Raw genomic sequence first — 19,424 nt, 5'->3', positions numbered from 1 at the left:
CAGACACGGTCCGTGTCACTAGTTAAAATTGCTTATTTCTCTGGATTTAAACATTCTTCGAAACATTTGGGATAATGTAAGTACACAAGTCAGCAAAATATATAAAACTGTTCTGGTGGTTTTTGGATATTTTAATAAAAAAATCTTACGTATTGTGCCTTTAAATGCAATATTTATTTTTTCAATAAAATATATTCTCCACAAATCAATGTCAATGCAAAGCAGGACAAAAGTGTGACAAATTACCCCACATGCAGTAGTGTGAGTTAATGTATTAAAGGGGTCATCCGATGCTACATGCACTTTTACAAGTTGTTTGAACTGAAATGTGTGATGGCAGTGTGTGTACACAACCACCCTATAATTATGTTTTTTTAAAATCTATTAAAATCTTTACACCTGGCCCTTTCTTTCTCAAATCAAGCCGATCTTAGAAGCCTGTCTGTGTGACGTCACACAGACAGGCTTCTAAGATCGGCTTGATTTGAGAAAGAAAGGGCCAGGTGTAAAGATTTTAATAGATTTTAAAAAAACATAATTATAGGGTGGTTGTGTACACACACTGCCATCACACATTTCAGTTCAAACAACTTGTAAAAGTGCATGTAGCATCGGATGACCCCTTTAATACATTAACTCACACTACTGCATGTGGGGTAATTTGTCACACTTTTGTCCTGCTTTGCATTGACATTGATTTGTGGAGAATATATTTTATTGAAAAAATAAATATTGCATTTAAAGGCACAATACGTAAGATTTTTTTATTAAAATATCCAAAAACCACCAGAACAGTTTTATATATTTTGCTGACTTGTGTACTTACATTATCCCAAATGTTTCGAAGAATGTTTAAATCCAGAGAAATAAGCAATTTTAACTAGTGACACGGACCGTGTCTGCAGTGTCATTGTGTCGCCTGCTAATGACGTCATAACCCCTCGATTTCCGGTTTTGTTTTGTAGAAAACATGGAAACACCAAAGACGCTTTAATATGTTGTGCGTTTTAATAGACCGGTGACAACCGCACAGAGTAGCATTAAAACAGAACGTTCAAATGTATCTAGTATGATAAAACAGCGCTGCTTACTTCCGCTGCTTTCTGGAAGGAGCGGAAGCGGTCGACTGTGGCATAATAAAAGCTCCGCTGCTTTCGAGTCGTGTGTCGCGCTTGTTTAGTGGCCTTGTTTTGCTTCGACGGCTTTCCACCTCACTCTGCTTCATACTACGACGTTAATAAATCTTTAATACTTTAGCTCATCCATGAACACGATTCCTGCCTGAGTCCCATCGGATTGCATCGGCTGTGGGGATGAAGACCACAACTCCCATGATTCCACACTCAGTCACTGCCATCTAACTACGCCTTTGTTTCTTTGTTTGTTTTGAATACGCGCCCTCCAGTGGCAAAATGTTTTTTTATATTGTGCCTTTAAATCTAAAAATATTAAAAACGAAATACTTCCACGATATATCGGTTTGCATTACATGTAATAGCTACATGTAAACAACTGGGGAAAAAATGAAACAAAAATTAATAATAATTATAGTTAAATAAAATAACTTTTTTAAATATAATTATATTTGGAAACAAATAAATCCATTTATATGAAAATATATGCAGTGCCACAGGACATTGGATATATTATGTCTGTCTGTGAATATATATACATAAACATGTATGTATATATATAATTATGCATCTTCTATGTACTACAGGCAAATAATAAATAGAATTTATGCTATGAAATTGTCTGTGTGTATAGTTTTTTTTAATACCAATTTTTAATATTTAGAAGGTTGTCTGTAACACAAGGTAATTTTCATTGAAAATTTTATTGAAACATACATTATATAATAAGCAGATTATTAAATGACAGTCAAAAATGTAGTGAAACTTTACACACACACACACACACAAAGCATTACTTAAAGTAGCAAGAATAAGTTTGTGAACCCTTAAAAAACATGGATTTCTGCATTTATTATTTCTTGGTCTTGTCTTAATATAATTCACAATTATAGACCAACACAGTCTGACTTAACTAACAACACACAAGCAATTGTACTTTTAACATTTTTATTGAATACACAGAGCACTAATTGTTTGTCTGTAATTGTGAATTCTGAATAAGCAATGCAAAAATCCAGATATTTTCACATAGGGTTCACATACTTATTTTTGCCACTGTACATTCATAATTCATGTCAAAGTAATTTGAAATTCTCTCTTTCAAAATATTATTTTTCTTAACTCATTCTTTGTGAAATGACGTCAGTACGTAATGCGTTGCGTGGCGTGTTGAAAACATGCTCATCATCAGAACTGCTCCGTTACTGTTTACTCCGCAGTAGCACTTGTGCGTCACTAGAGGGCGCGTGTTGCTGTTAAGCACATGAACTGCTGAGTCACTTTTGTTGTAGGCCATCCGGCCATTTTCACTTAGATTTAAAAACTTTATTTGGGGTGCCGGTGACCATGACTAGAAAGTTCATTCGGATTAGCTATTTTGTTATCGTGCTGTTAATCACAAATCAGAGCTTGTTTTCTTATTGTGTATTGTATTTTAGTGCAGTGGCATTAATCTGTTAGTGATAAATGTGATATATAATTCCTGCACCATACAAATGCATATAGAGAAGAATGGGGTTATTTGTCACTCTTTTTTCCCCAGTGAATATTTCTCAGTGTAGGTTTATTTGAGCTTTCTGTACTAGTAAAGTCTTGGCTTTAAAAAAGCCACTGAACACACACTTGTCCCACAATTGTTTCCAATGGAAAAAAAAGATACAGTTCATTAACTCACAATACTGCACGTAGTGTAATTGGTCACAAAGCGATCCTTCTTTGAATTGACATTGATTTGAGGAGAATATATTTATCAGGATCATGGACCTGTTTTGTTAAGTTTTGCCCCTGTTTCTGTTCCTGTGTTCCCTTATTTGGTCATGTTCCTGTCCTTGTTTAGTTAATTAGTCATTCTGTGCACCTGTGTTTGGTAATTGTCCTGTGTTTATAAGTTCTTGTCTGTGCATTTCTCCTCTGTTGGGGCTACTTGTTGAATGTCTTCCTTGTGCTCAGGACACATTGGATTAATAAAGACTATTGTTCGTGCTCCAGCGTCTCTGGCGAGAAACAGATCGCCATCCACCACCTGCCCTGATCCGCTCCAGACCCAATATCCAGCCCACCATCTCCCCGCGGTGCGACGCATCAGCCTGAGCCCACCGATGACGGAGAGCCCATTACCGCCGCAATCAACGAGCCAGCGCAATGCCAAGCCCCGGATTTGGAGCCCCACGCGTCAGACCAGGTGCGAGAGCCGGTGACAGTGCCCACCATGAGGGGAGCAAGCCGTGGACGGTGAGAGCACAGAGTGGAGCTCCGCCCACTGCACCGCGGCTGAGGGTGAGCTAATTATACATCTGGGACTGCTGGACTTAGAAGGGGACTTGATAGACTGGGAAACAGATCTAGAGGTCAACTTGCCCCCTCTCCTCTCTCCTTTGTCCCCGCTGGTCCCGTCCAGCCCTGAGGTGGCTCCGGTTTCCAAGTCCAGCCAGGAGTGGGCTCTGATCCCCAAGGGCAGCCCTGAGAGCCCGGAAGCTCACGAATGAACACCCACCCGCCCGCTCCTGCCTCCTCCACCGCTGTTGTCTGGCAGCCCCTCTGCTCGCCCTCACCATCAATACGTTGCAAGCGCCGCGGGTCTGCCATCCTCCATCGTCGCCATGGCTGGAGCATCCCTCACCTCCGCCTCCAGCCTCCGAGGCCCGAACTCCGCCTAGGCCCGTAGACCCAGCAGCTCCACCTCGGCTCCTAGCTGCCTCACCTCCACCATCACCCATCGATACACCAGCTCCACCGGGCTCCCTCGTCCCTCCGGCTCCACCTTGGTCGGGCATCGCTGCACCTCGTCGCTCCGTCCCACCTGCTCCATTGGGCTCCCTCCTCCCGCCAGCACCACCTTGGTCCTCAGTCGCTCCGGCTCCACTGCGGATCTCCGGATGTCTGCCACCGCCTCGGTCGCGAGAGCCCTCGGCTCCACCCTGGCCCCCCGGATCCTCGGCATCCCCCTGGCACGTTGGCTCTCCGTCTCCGCCTCGGGCTCCTCCGCCACCTGCTCTGCCGCCATTGGTCGGCCCCCTGGAGTCGACGGCCATTCCTCCTCCATGGCTCCTCCCTCCGTCGGCTCCACCGTGGGTCGCCTTTATGGCTGTGGCCTGGGTCCTGCTTGGTTCCTCCTGCTTCAAGTTCCTCCTGGTCTCTGTGTGCCGGCCCCCTCCCGGGTGTCCGTCCTCTTCCTGAGCCGCCTCCCAAGTTTGGGGGGTGATATGTCAGGATCATGGACCTGTTTTGTTAAGTTTTGCCCCTGTTTCTGTTCCTGTGTTCCCTTATTTGGTCATGTTCCTGTCCTTGTTTAGTTAATTAGTCATTCTGTGCACCTGTGTTTGGTAATTGTCCTGTGTTTATAAGTTCTTGTCTGTGCATTTCTCCTCTGTTGGGGCTACTTGTTGAATGTCTTCCTTGTGCTCAGGACACATTGGATTAATAAAGACTATTGTTCGTGCTCCAGCGTCTCCTCATTTCCTCCCAGAGAGATTGTGACAATATTTGATTGAAAAAATAAATATTACATTTAAATATAAATATTAAAAACGAAATACTCTGTTTGAATTAACTGGCTTTTTAGCGACACGTAAACACTTGGAAAAAAAATTATATAAGTTTACATGAAATGTTTTTATAAATATAGTTAAATAAAATAACTTTTTTCAATACAATTTTATTTGGAAATAAATATATACATTTTTTCCTCCCAGAGAGATTGTGACAATATTTGATTGAAAAAATAAATATTACATTTAAATATAAATATTAAAAACGAAATACTCTGTTTGAATTAACTGGCTTTTTAGCGACACGTAAACACTTGGAAAAAAAATTATATAAGTTTACATGAAATGTTTTTATAAATATAGTTAAATAAAATAACTTTTTTCAATACAATTTTATTTGGAAATAAATATATACATTTATCTGGAAATATACACAAATGTTTTCAAAAAGCATTTTAATTACTGATATTTATACCACCCTACTATAAATGTGGCAACCTGACCTGAAAGTCCCTGAAATTCCTCCTCTATATATATTTACATACACACCTAATTATATATGCAAATACAAATTTGTTTAATATCTGCTGTCCAGCAATATACTTTGCATAGACACCCTGCAAACTGCCAGTAACGCAAAACCTCATTAGGTGCACTTTTAACAAATAAGGTTTAGGTGTAACGATTCCAGATAGGCACCTTTAAAAAGGTGCATTTTTTAATATTTTGTATGTGACCGGGAGCAAAGTTGGGCAGTTGGCATGTCATCTATTAGCATTGCTAGACACAGTTGAGCAGGCAGCTCCATTACTATCATAACATGACAGGGACACATCAGATAATCTAAGAAGATCATTTTCAGCAACTTTGTCAAATCCTTCTGTCGGTTCAGAGGCTCCCCATTTTATTTAATTATTTTATTGATTTACTATATCCACATTATTACAAGAGGGAAGGTCCCAATGAAGATGTAGAAATAGTTTCAAAGTCTATCTATCTATCTATCATTTATCTATCTATCTATTTACAGTGGGGAAAATATTTATTTGATCCCCTGCTGATTTTGTAAGTTTGCCCACTTACAAAGAAATGAAGGGTCTGTAATTTTTATGGTAGGTTTATTTGAACATATAGAGACAGAATACCAACCAAAAAATCCAGAAAAAACAATATCAAATTATATAACTAATTATATAAAGGTTAGAAATTGATTTGTATTTCAGTGAGTGAAATAAGTATTTGATCCCAAAGCAAAACATGACTTAGTACTTGGTGCAGAAACCCTTGTTGGCAAGCACAGAGGTAAGACGTTTTTTTGTAGTTGGTCACCAGGTTTGCACACATCTCAGGAGGGATTTTGATCCACTCCTCTTTACAGATTCTCTCTAAATCCTTAAGGATTCTTGGCTGTCGTTTGGCAACTCGAAGTTTCAGCTCCCTCCACAGATTTTCTATAGGATTGAGGTCTGGAGACTGGCTAGGCCACTCCATCACCTTAATGTGCTTCTTCTTGAGCCACTCCTTTGTTGCCTTGGTGGTATGTTTCGGGTCATTGTCATGCTGGAAGACCCATCCATGACCCATCTTCAGTGTTCTGGCTGAGGGAAGGAGGTTCTCGTCCAAGATTTTACAGTACATGGCCCCGTCCATTTGCCCCTCAATGAGGTGAAGTCGTCCTGTGCCCTTAGCAGAAAAACAGCCCCAAAGCATATTGTTTCTATATGTTTCTACCTCTGTGCTTGACTGTAGGGATGGTGTTCTTGGGGTCATAATCGGCATTTCTCTCCCTCCAAACACGGCGAGTTAATGCCAAAGAGCTCAATTTTGGTCTCATCAGACCACAGCACTTTCTCCCAAGCCTTCTCTGAATCATTTATATGTTCGTTGGCAAACTTTAAACGGGCCTGCACATGTGCCTTCTTGAGCAGGGGGACCTTGCGGGCGCGGCAGGATTTCAGTCCATTGCGGCGTAGTGTGTTACCAATTTTTTGCTTGGTGACTGTGGTCCCAACTGCCTTAAGATCATTAACAAGCTCCTCCTGTGTAGTTCTGGGCTGATTCCTCACCTTTCTCATGATCATCCTTTCCCCATGAGGCGAGATCTTGCACGGAGCTCTAGACCGAGGCCGATTGATGGTTGTTTTGTATTTCTACCATTTCCGAATAATCGCACTAACAGTTGTCTCCTTCTCACCAAGCTTCTTGCTGATGGTCTTGTAGCCCATTCCAGCCTTGTGCAGATCTACAATCTTGTCTCTGGCATCCTTTGACAGGTCTTTGGTCTTGCCCATGGTGGTGGGAGAGGTTGGAATGGAAGATACAGATTGTGTGGTCAGGTGTCTTATACACCTAACGAGCTGACATTAGGAGCAACTTCTTAAAGTGACAGGACTAATCTGTGTTCCACATGGGCACATAACCAATCTGTGGGAGCAAGAATTCTTGCTGGTTGGTAGGGGATCAAATACGTATTTCACTCACTGAAATGCAAATCAATCTCTAATCTTTATATAATGTGTTTTTTCAGGATTTTTTGGTTGATATTCTGTCTCTATCCATTAAAATAAACCTACCATCAAAATTACAGACCATTTCTTTTTAAGTGGGCAAGCTAACAAAATCAGCAGGGGATCAAATAAATATTTTCCCCACTGTATCTATCTATCTATTGGCAAACTCTGTTCATCATTTGTGTATTTGTGTCACAATCCCCAGTGCCTGCAGAAAGTGGAAGGAAGCTGCACTTGAATTGAGTTCTGTGCTGTCAGTCACTGCGACCACAGATGAACTTCTCATGAAAATGGAAAGCAAAATGCACAGCAGTTCTTCCCAAAAGTCTGATAAAAGTGGCCCTGTTGACTGGGCAATGGCTCACCACCACAGCACAGGGCTTTTGGACATATTGTATCACCCCTTCTGTGGGAAAAAAAGTTTTCAAGTGGCACTCCACCTGGCAGCTGCTCACACAAGCTAAGCACACAACACTCATAAATTACAAAGCAGCAAACGTGTTATATTGGCCACAAAATCAATGACGCTTTGGCTGTAATGCAATAGAAGTGTTTTATTCAGCATTCTGCTTTAACTTTCAAATATAAAGCAAGATAGGTCTGACGTTTATTTATATTACCACACTGAACAAAAAAAAATAATTAATGAAACATCTAAAATAACTTGTTTTTTTTCAAGTCAAGAATACTATTTAACATCACTAAACCAACCTATATTTATCCATTTATATCAACAAAACGACCTTTTATTTGTTAGATAAGGCAGAAATAGCTCTTTAAGGTAATAATTGCATGTTATCACTTTTTACAGTATATTTTTTGCATACATATTAAATGTAAAAACAGTGTTTAAAAAAAGCATGGGGTTGAAAAGCAATATGCACACACTTAAACTATTATGTTATATTGATGTAAAACATGACATAAATAGATATGCACATAAATAGACCAGGTCAATATAATGACAAACAAGTGTTTTTCTAAGATTAACGATTTTGACACTCAGTGACCTCACTGGGACAAAACAAAATATTGCAGTTGAGCAATTAAACATCTGACACTGGAAAAAAATCAGACACAGGCAAACAGTTTGTGAAATGCAGATGAAAGGTCTGCCACATGATGCTCCCTCATGTCTTCATTTGGTTAAAATCGAACTGATCTTGTATTACTAAATAATAAAATCAAATAAATAAACAAATAAATATTGTTAATAAAAATAATGTGTATAATTATTTTTTTGAAATGATAAATTGTATTGTTGTGTATGTTCATGTTGTATCAGTCCATTGTAAAAACCCACATAAGACCACTTAAGCAGCTGTTCCCATAGTTATAACTGTTGTCAGCTGGATCAAACTCCCTGAAAGGTCAGATTTGGAGACCTCTACACCCACATATTCTATCAATGAACAAAACATCACAGTTTATCACAAGATAGCACTGTAGCCACACTATAAAAAGAGATGACCTGCAATTGTTTCCTTAAAGAGCAATTTCTACCTGATTTAACCCATAAGATTGAGTTTTGCTGATATAAATGAATGTCACCCTTTTTAGGTTATCATTAGGATGTATGCATATATAGTGAGCATATGCTTATACAATATAGTCTGTATCGACATGATTGAGGACGCAGGGTCATCATCTTTGCTTTTATATTTTTCAGCACTGACAACTATCAAAAATCTTCAGTAAAATCTTTATTTTTTCATTGTCATCTTTAACTTTCGATTTCACATTATAATGCTATACATTCGACATATTATATATTGATTATAAGTTACTGGTTTGGCTAACCTACACACAGTTCTCCCAATAAACATGAAAAACTTTCTTTTTTTAATTGTAAACTATACATGAATGATAAACTGACCATAGACATGCCCAAACATGTCTAGAATATTTGCACATTTAGACGTTGTTTTATTTACCTTTTTTTCCTCGTTGACAGTCGATATAAACCCATGCCGAGATCTGAATAATATAAATGTAATTCATTAGATTTGGAGCATAAAGCCTGAGCAAGCATCGTGCGTTTCTAGAAGATTTTACGCAGCCGCGCAACCAGGAAGAAGATCACTGCATGGCATCTCCATAAACAAGAAAACTGCGTTTTGAAACGCCAAACACCCTACAAGTGTCGTCTTCTCTCGCAGGGTAAGTTTGGAGAGAATCGTGAGCGTTTTTACACCGAAAGCGCCTAAATTTGAAAATCTTGGCACTGCGCACTGGACTGTTTCCTCCCACCGATCTAACGGATTTCTGTTGCTGCTCGACCATGAAAACCCTCAGAGAGTCACCATTTTATCATTCGTCGTCTGTCCTTTTGTATTCTGCAAACGTAATAACAATCCGTGCATCCACGACGCACGAACTTTCAAATAAAAGCGCACTGCTTATCCAGGAAAATATGGCACATTATTATACGAATTCGTGGTTGAAACGTGTCCACTCACTTCTGTCTGTGGTCTGGTTTTCAAATGAATGACAGACACACACCACACGTCAAAATATTTGTTTTAGATTACTGCGAGAGAAAGCACAGAAATAATGTGCCCAACATGACGCGCATTTAGATTTCATTGTGCATGCGTTTCTGTTGCCGTTTCGATATGGGTCAATAACAAATAAGGATGTTCGAGATTATGAAAAGGATATTTTGATAATCTAGTTTAAAACACGTGTATCAAGTTCCTGGATATGTGATCTTTGAATTCTTTGTTTCATACAGTTAGGGGGAAAACGTGATTGATTTAGGTTAATGACTATACAATGTAGCTCATAGCAGTACCAAAATACAGTCCTTGCACCTTAATGTGAGTGTACATAACTTTTAGTAATCAATGTAAAGCATTTTGTTTTATTAAATATCATGAATTTCTGAGTCTAGAAAATTTAGGATTAGGCAGTTCGACCTGAATAAGACGCGCCTTGCCATGAAAAGGTCAAAATATCTGAAAAAAAAAATTTCTTCATGTTTGTTACTTATGCCACAGTGTTTGTTAAATATTAATATTTTATATTAGAATTCTTAAAAGACATGTAAGTAACAAAACAACAAAAACATCTTTTAATGGCACTTTTTATTACACTCTCTAATCAGTTACACCACCAGTTATAATTTTAATTGTAATCCCTATAAATAAAAATATTAAAATGACTTTTATTTTAGAAGTTAAAATCCGGGCAGAAACACAATGTGCAATTGACCCCTGCAATGTCTTAAAGGTGAGAGAAATGTAGTTAATTCTAGTCAACTGAATTTTAGGACAACGCAAATGAGATTATATTAATGTAGTTTCGCTTTTTCACTACAATGAAAGCTAAATCTGATTATTGTCAGCTGTAAGGCTTTTTCTGTTTACAACTTGTGCTCTGTAACTACACTACAAATATACAACTGCCACCGCGAACGTCACAGCGTTTTATTTGTGTTTTAAACATTCGACAACATAAAAAAACAGTTATCAATGTTCAAACAATGATATTTCATGTTTATAATACATTTCATAAATGTTTTCTAGGCCTACCCGTATTTCAGTGACACGAGGCCAGAGTTAAACACACAACGTCACGAAACCGTTTAACAGCTGTCTTTGGTTATTTTGCAAGGTTTTAATTTTTTTTCAATGCGACAAAACATAAGCTTTCACAGTAGATCAACAATTAAAAGGCATTAATTACAAGCAAAAGTGCAAGTTCAATGTCATAAACCTATAAACACAACAAAAACAGAGCAGTCAGGGGTTAAACAGTGACACGAGGCCAGAGTTAAACACACAACGTCACGAAACCGTTTAACAGCTGTCTTTGGTTATTTTGCAAGGTTTTAATTTTTTTTCAATGCGACAAAACATAAGCTTTCACAGTAAATCAACAATTAAAAGGCATTAATTACAAGCAAAAGTGCAAGTTCAATGTCATAAACCTATAAACACAACAAAAACAGAGCAGTCAGGGGTTAAGTGGGTTTTGACCATTATAGTGCAACTTTAATAAAAGGGGAGATTGGTTTCTTTAAGCACATCAATTCATTTAGGTTATCTTTTTTTCTTGTTATAAAACAGGACATATGGACAGGCGTGACCTGCCTGGAAGTTAGTGAAAGAAATTAAAATGATCAATACAAAGCTAAAATGGAGACTTCGATGACCTGAAAAATATCTTATTAAAAAAAGAATCAAATGTAATCCACTTAAGCCAGTTGAAATTAGGGGCAATGTGAATAACATGCAATGTCAACTGAAATGTTAATTATTCTTCACAAACAGACATGCCCCTGAGCCCAATATTTTACAATGCAATGAGAGGTAGTTAGCTGAAATGTCTGCAATGCAATAAATCGCGCATTCAGCGTTTGTCTGCTACCTCTGTTACACAACAAAACACACAGGCCCATAGTCAGAATCTCTAGCTGGATTGTGAAGGCGCAATGTTCTCCAGCCACTCCACAGTTCTGTGTTTGTTGTGCATGAGCGCCAGGTCACGAGGCGTGTAGCCGTTCGCGTTAGGCACAAAAGGCGGCGTGCTGCAGTCAGATACGAGATACTGCACAACAGCCAGGTGTCCCTCCCGCGCCGCCAGATGCAGAGGCAGGTTGCCGTCGTTGTCAGGGAGATTGACATCAGCACCGTTCTGCGCGAGCATCCGTAGAGTGTCCAGATATCCGTCTCGCGCGGCATCGTGACTGACGGTCAGTCGTAGGATGGGGTCGCGCGTGTTTGGATCGGCGCCCGCTCGAAGCAGCGCCTCCGCTATGCACGGACAGCCCAGTTTCATCACCTGAGATACAACCCAAAGAGATGTGTTAAGGTGCTTAAAAAATATTGTTATAATAATCAATTACATGAATCACTTTTTGATGAAAGTGTGCATTTCAATTAAGCATCATGAGTGCATTATTCATTTCTTATCAAGATAAAGGGTAATATCTACATGAATGTATCTAAGGCCTATATATACACACACACACACACATATATATATATATACATACACACGCACACTGTATATCGTATGATGTGTACCTATTATTATTATTATTATTACTAACCTATTAGAAGATACTTAATTATTATGTAACTATCATGTAAATAAAAAGAAATAGAAATAATTTTGACTTCAATACCTGTGATATAAAAAATGTTCGTGGTGAAATCAGTTTTAGGCACATATAATGACCTCCTAAATTATGACTCGCTGACCTCTGATGATAAGTTATGAAGTGATGGCAGACCTAATCGACATACCCAGGGAAAAAAATACCCTATATTATGAATTGTGCTTGTGGAAATTTTTACGAGGAAGTTCACCAGTACATCACACGAATTGTTTAATATGGGTAAGGCTCCAATACACAGCTCATTCTCGGATAATTATTATGCGTGCATTTTTTTCCAACTCATATTAATTAAGAGACCACATGGAATACTTATTTTCATAAATTCCATTAGTCACCCATTTAAAATGACCCAGTGAAGGTAAAAGGTGATAAAACGGTCAAAACCTAAAAAGCAGTGACCAGTCGCAGCACCTAAAACACACACTTTTCCTTATTCACTCATATCATTTTTAAACCTAAAATCGTAATGTTGTTCAAACAAAAAAAAATCACGAATATTTTATATGTCATGTAGGCTACCTATAAACATATGCCACATATAGAAATTGGCATTATACGGCATTGAACATCGAGGATGGGGATTACCCAGTATTCAAATTATCACTCATTCTGAAGCCAAGAGTATATATTGTGAATATGACACGAGAACATGAGTAATATATGAATATTTCACCGAAATTAAACAGCTATATTGAGCTTGGTGTTAGTCCACACGGCCTTCTGATAAGCAGACCATTTTATGTTTCACTGAAATAATTTAAAAAGCAAAAACAGCATCTCAAGGTGTGAACGATTTTAATTTATTTATTTGATTGATTTCTAGAATTTTATCCTTCGCCATAAAAGGAAATAAGCATCTACAACCACTTCGGGCCTTATTGCCTATTAAAACAGAAACTCCATGATCATTAAAAATACATTTTAACTTTGTTGTTACACTTACGTTGTATAAAAAGTATAGAAACAAATACAATGACATCTGAATGATCCTAATTTAAGTGTAAAAGGATGCCAAAAACGGTTCTTTAATGTCAGATTTCATTTAGCTCGTGAGCTGACTGTGGTGTAATAAAACACTTTTCAGTTTCCACAATAAATTCTTTATGTATCAGAAAACGAGTGACGCTAATTTAGTGGCTTAAATAAAATATAGATCATTTGTCAGATCAACAGGTGCGTACTTGCTGGTTCGCAGGTAAACTTGATTAAAAAACCACTGGTTTAGTTAGAAGCAAATCAACCAGGCCACTGCTAGTGACCGCAAGAAAGAAAAGGACAAAATGTTTTCCTGAGGCTCTATGCACTGTGCATTATAAACATCGTGTTTAGATATGAAAGTCGTTCGTGGAGATGTGAGTCTAACCTGCAATGGTGTCCTGCCGTATTTGTTCTTCTCATTAACGTTCACGTTGCTTTGCAGTGTCTGCTCAATTTCTTTCAGATCTCCAATCGCAGCTGCAGTGCTCAGCCTATCTATAGCTGTGTCCTCGGCCATTATATACTGACAAAGGAGGTAGAATATCTCTGATGCTTGCCTTTAAAAAATGTCCGCTGGTTTAGATGTAAAAAGTACTACAAAGCTGTAGTAAATAGCCCGATCCTCCAGCCCCCCTAAAAAATATCCGTTGGAGATGCGCCAAGGTCCACCCACATTAATATCGTCCTACCGAAGCCATCGGAACCAGCGGAGAAAACAGGGATGCCATGCCATCTCTTATGAAATATATGCACAATCAAGAATTATATGGAATAAAAAAAGCAAACATCCTCTTTTATATGATCAATGCGCGAAGTTCCTCCCCGTGTCCATGAATGACATGCAGCTCTCCTGTGGTTTTGGTCCAGATACGATCTCACATCCAAACAGATCCGTAGTAGTCACATGAAAAATGCTCGTATCTGAGAGCCCAACTTTCCTTTCATGATATGATATGAACTATATGCAGGTGCAACGGGCTGGAGAACTGCGATGCGTTCATGGCATTCGCAGATGTTGTCATTTCAAGCCTCCGAACGACCTCTGAAACAGATAAATAGAGTGAGAAGACTGTTATTTCGCGAGGAAATTCATATTATGCATCCAGTGGGGTTTGCAAGGACGTGTTGTAAGTTTTATGCAAGCTTCCCGCCCATTTTGAATATGAAAAAAGCGAATCTTCTTTGATGTGCACATCAAAGAACGCTGGCGTGGGGGTTATCAAAACGTGTTAACTGACACTAGTCCGGTATTTCAAACTGACACGCGTAGACAGAAGCTTGACTAGGTTTTCGGTCTGCGATCACGCATGTCGAACTGCAGGCGTGAATATCTACAAACGTTCTGTCGTAGTGAGTCCTCGCGCACGGAGGTGCAGTCACACTGTGACGACTCAGCCGAGGATGGACGACGTCATAATGGATCATTTCAAATGAAACATTGTATCCTCTACCTGCAGAATGGTTAGGCTACGTCGCGGGCATCGAGTTATCCTCTTCGACCGGTTTATGGGCGTTGAATGAGAATGAGCTGGTTAAGACAGCTGACTTGGTTAGAGAGTCTGCCGCTGTTGTTTGACATCACTCCGTTTTTGAAATAAAGGGCCGGCACTTCCGCCCACTTTTACTAACAGACGCGAGACGGAGGCGGGACCGTTCAACGAGTAATACTGCTGCTGTGCTGAGAGATGCACTTTCTGCTTTCTCCTCACTGGTTCTGCCGTGTGTTAAACATTCTTCCTTGAGCTGTGAAGGCTTTGGAGTGTTGGTATTACCAATATAAAATTCCTCTCGCCATAAATGTGTGTTTGAAGTGAAATGTATTCAAATGACTGGTAAGACGAAGGGGTGTAAGACAGTGCAAGGTTTATATTCAGTCATGTAAACTGCCGAGATGAAACCCTCCACCGCATCACAAGTAGCCTACAATCTGTCTGAAAATGGCCAGCTTTTCAATATTTCTCCATCTCATTGTTTTGTTTATTCATTTGAATTAAAGCCATATAGCACAGCAATAGCTAGCCTAATGTGTTTACATTAACAGTGCACACTATTATATTAGTAGTAGGGTATACTGAGACATACAACTACATCCCTGCTCATACAAACTAAACTAGCCTATTGATTTGCTGGGTTTTAGAGGATTTTGGGCACTTTTCACTGTCCAAGGCTGTGAGACCAGCAAACCAGCTTAGGCTCTAGTTTGCTGGTTTAACATGGTATAGCTTGGTTCCTAGCCTGGCCTAGATCAAGGCTTCTCAGTCTGACTCACTGAAAACTGCTCTAAAACCAGCATTGTAGGGCTGGCATACCTGCTAAGTCCAGCGTGGACTGGTTTGTTGATGTTTTTGTTTTATTATTATCTTTGAGACAAGATTTACATTTGTAGGTTAATGTTTAAGCAAGTTGAATCGCAACAGATGTCTCTAGTTTGCTGGTTTAGGATGGTTTTACCTGGTTCTAGCTGGCCAAGATGGTGCTCTGCTGTTTGACAAGCTAATTTCTCATTTTGACCCATTTCAAATTGCTCTAAACCCAAAACCTTTTTCAGCATAGATGACATAAAGGAAACCTGTGAGTTTAGTCAGAGTTTCCATTAGTAAAATGAAATCAGCCCTTCTTAAATTTTAAGATTTTTCTAAATTCATACTAACGTTTGGTTGCTCATCATGGGTGTGTTATATCTTCATGTTTACAAAAAAAATAAAAAATAATTTTGGGGGGTGGCAGTCGGGTAGTGAACTTTGAAAAACTGGTACTGACAAAGCAGTCATTGTTTTAGTACTGCCCATAAACATGTTTCAGAAAATATTTTTAAAGATTTTTTTTGTTGTAAAATGTCATAAGGTAGTCAAAAACATGTCGCTTGTACGTCAGTCGATTCAAACTCAACCGCGGCCCTGCTGCTGCTGCTTTAAAAATATACAGCTCTTTCCAACCGTGAGAGGGGCGCGACAGTTCACGGCACTTCTTTACGGCAGCCGTAAGATGTTCCGTTGCTTTGAACGCCGATCCAGAACAGCAAAGTGACGATAACAGAAAAACTGAAAGCCACCTAACACTGACAACACGGCCCCAAAGAGCAGCATTTATACTCAGTTACTTGCCGCACACTGATAAGCCGTGTCCTGAGCTGCTCTTTTGAAATCGGAGGTTGATATTTTTGGGGCTTTTTACATGAGTCGTTAGCCTCTCACTGCAATGGCCTCCGACAGCAACATGGACAGAGAAATGATCCTGGCCGACTTTCAGGTGAGTTTCCTCACATAAATACTGATAATTTGTGATTTTATAAGCTCTGGATGTGTAGATCAGACCCGTTCTTGTGGCTGCTCAGTGCTAGCCGGGAAACGGCTATTTAAGTAACTTCTTTTTGTTGACATCTCTCCGGATGATCAGCTGTCAGTGGCTTTGTTTGAATTATTCAGCAAAAATGAAATCTGGAAAGCACATGACTAGACAAAAGAACAATAGACAGCCTAAAATACATCATTTTGGTATCGTCTGCTCATCTGGGACTAGAAAACATAACTGGACTGTCACCTGAAGCCTGATCTGTGTTTTTATGACCCTGTAATGGCCAGAAGCTGTCAGATGACCCTGCACGGTTCTCTCTGTTTCTACACTGCAATCACCTGTCACATTCATGTTTATCAGTTTGTTTACCGTGAGATTTTAAATATGAGTCAGTTTACGAGTGTTGACAATGTGTTTTGAATTGCAAACTGTTTATTTCATAGAAACTGAAAAAGATATAATGTATCTGTAATATGTAGCAATTACAAATATTTTAAGGTGGCATTCACCAAAATTGAAGGTTGCTTATATTTCATTGTGACTATAAACTTACAGGTTTACAATAAACATCTCTCATATAATGTAATAGCTTTTCCTTTGTTATATTGAAGAAATATTTAGCTTGACCTTACATGTGTATATATATATATATATACTGTACATGAATATATTCAGTGCATAATGCATATTTATGTAGCGTGCAACAAAATGGAAATTAATTTATCATTCTCAGAAATGTATTTTTGGCCTGTTCTGTTATTTCGTTCTTTCAATATAAAAAGAGGAATTTTTGGTTTGTTATTTTTAATATGCAAATAACAAAACCAGTTTGTTGGTTTTGTTTCAGGCATTCCTAAAATGCCTTGTTGCAGGAGCCCATCCCTCCCTTTGAATACATGGTGTGGAATTTGTAATTGAAGGCCTCTTAGTCTTTTTACAAGCATCCTGGTGATCTATAGTCTGGTATATCACCTTTCATTCGGTGCCGCACAAACATTTCACCTCTAGAGCCTAAAAAATATGCAGCTGTGACAGGTGTCACACCACAGACAAAGGCAGACGTGCAGAGCTTGTTTTGATTGGGTGAATGTAAGAGAGGGCGTGTCCTCTAACAGTTTCTGTAGTGCAATTTTGCATGAGGGACTGCGTGTGACCCACTCTCGACCCTAAAATAGGGTTCAAGCCATCTCGTATTTACAGACAGTAATGGCATCAGGACAGATCTAAAGCGACAGTTTTCAAACAAAATGAAGAAATTGTGGTTTTGCAGACAGGTTTTCCTCCACAAAGTTGCTTTTTATCTTAAAAGCAGGCTGTTTTACTATATTTAGCAGGAAGCTGGTTGTATGCTGGCAGCAGTTCAAATAAAACAGGCCTGAGCCACGGCGTGGTTAAGTACACCTGTGAATCTGATGATTCGCTGTTCTACTCAGGGTTGTGAGGTTGATTGAGTCAAAAAATTTAGAAACGGGACAGCTAGCGAGTGTTTGAACCCCCCACGCTGAAACCAGGATGTGTGCCGCGCACACATTTGATCACACAAACACTGCGCTGCACCTGAGCAAATCTTTCATGAGAAGTCAAATGGCCTTAGATGTGTAGAGCACTTCGTCGACGTCTACATATTTTCAAGCGTTAAAGGGTTAAAAATATCTGATGTTCTGTCTCTACAGCAGACAAAACATCATTTCTGTGGCCTCTACGGGCATGGAAAAAATTTCAGAGCATAGCAAGCGTTGCGATGTATGTCTCTGTATACACTTTGCTATTTGGCTCAATCAGAAGCCATTCCATTCAGATTTGTATCCACCAAGAGTAAGTCTCCTTATCACAGTCTGGCTCCAGAACCCACTTGCTCACACACGCACAGACACAAACACATCAGGCCCATCTCTGTGCATTCCACTTCAGTCTGATGAGAGAAAGAGGGGGGGAAATATGTGGCCCACATTGCTGGATACTGCTTGTGTGTTTTATGTTTGGGTTGCTGTGTATCTCTGTTATTTGCGTTATCATCTTTAAAAAAGTAGCAGTGTATTTAGACCACTATTTATTTAGGTAGTTGATGTGAAATTTCAAGTAATGACAGCACTTATGTCCTGCTGTGTGATATGATATATGCTATGCCATATCTTAAGTAAATTGATTCTCGTCTGTTTATTATATACTACAGTTCAAAAGTAAATACAGTAAAAACAGCAGCATTGTGAATGAGAAAGAATTATAATTGTCTATTTTAATATGTTTTAATATGTCATTTATTTATTATTTATTTATTAATTTATGTAATTTATTCCTGTGATGCAAAGCTATTTTTTTCAGCAGCCATTACTTCAGGCTTTAGTGTCACATGATCCTTCAGAAATCATTCTAATATGCTGATTTGGTGCTCAATAAATATTTCTTATTATTATGTATAATGTAGATATTATAGATAATTATAGAAAATGTGCTATAATGTAGAAAACAGTTGTGCTGCCTGTTGTGGAAACCATAATACATTTTTCTCCAGAATTCTTTGATGAATAAACAGTTCATTCTTGCTGAATAAAACAATAATTTTTTAAAAAGGCTTATATTTACAAAAATGTTTTGTAGAATAAATGTAATCTATGAAACAAGAATTTATGACCTCATTAGTCAAGAGTTTTTATGACTTCATATTAATTTAAAGACTACATTTGTGCAAGTTGTGTCACATTGCAGGATTATTTACATAAACCGCAAACAGCAGGGTGATTAACAGTGCACCAAATTTGCATGCTGTAGAGTATGTTCTGTATTACTTCTCGGCCGTTCATAAACTGTGTTCCTTTGCATACTATGAAGTAGGGAAGTACACATATTCAGACATGCTGTGTTAAAACATCAAAAGAAATGATGACTAGTTACATCA

The 19,424-nt window shown here is 38.8% G+C and overlaps 1 protein-coding gene across 1 annotated transcript; it reads right to left on the bottom strand.

The window, feature by feature from the left end:
* Positions 1–10,904: 10,904 nt before the first annotated feature.
* On the bottom strand, positions 10,905–14,860 carry LOC107599829 (cyclin-dependent kinase 4 inhibitor C-like). Its single transcript, XM_016291519.1, has 3 exons — positions 14,686–14,860; positions 13,620–14,276; positions 10,905–11,916 (listed from the first exon to the last, which is right to left on the bottom strand). Exons 2-3 carry the CDS (start codon positions 13,749–13,751, stop codon positions 11,545–11,547), a joined length of 504 nt encoding a protein of 167 aa, XP_016147005.1. The 5' UTR covers positions 13,752–14,276; positions 14,686–14,860; the 3' UTR covers positions 10,905–11,544.
* Between the last annotated feature and the right edge of the window lie 4,564 nt (positions 14,861–19,424).

Source organism: Sinocyclocheilus grahami, unplaced genomic scaffold (genome assembly GCF_001515645.1).
Source record: "Sinocyclocheilus grahami isolate Dianchi unplaced genomic scaffold, SAMN03320097.WGS_v1.1 scaffold272.1, whole genome shotgun sequence".
Classification (NCBI taxonomy): Eukaryota; Metazoa; Chordata; class Actinopteri; order Cypriniformes; family Cyprinidae; genus Sinocyclocheilus; species Sinocyclocheilus grahami.
This window is presented reverse-complemented; position numbering and strand designations above follow the sequence as displayed.

What these genes read in the sequence shown, in the direction of transcription:
- LOC107599829 (XM_016291519.1), bottom strand. Translation starts at nt 13,751, where the DNA reads ATGGCCGAGGACACAGCTATAGATAGGCTGAGCACTGCAGCTGCGATT. An exon ending in ACGGCAGGACACCATTGCAG is followed by an intron (nt 11,917 to 13,619) that starts GTTAGACTCACA and finishes GTTGTATCTCAG; the next exon opens with GTGATGAAACTGGGCTGTCC.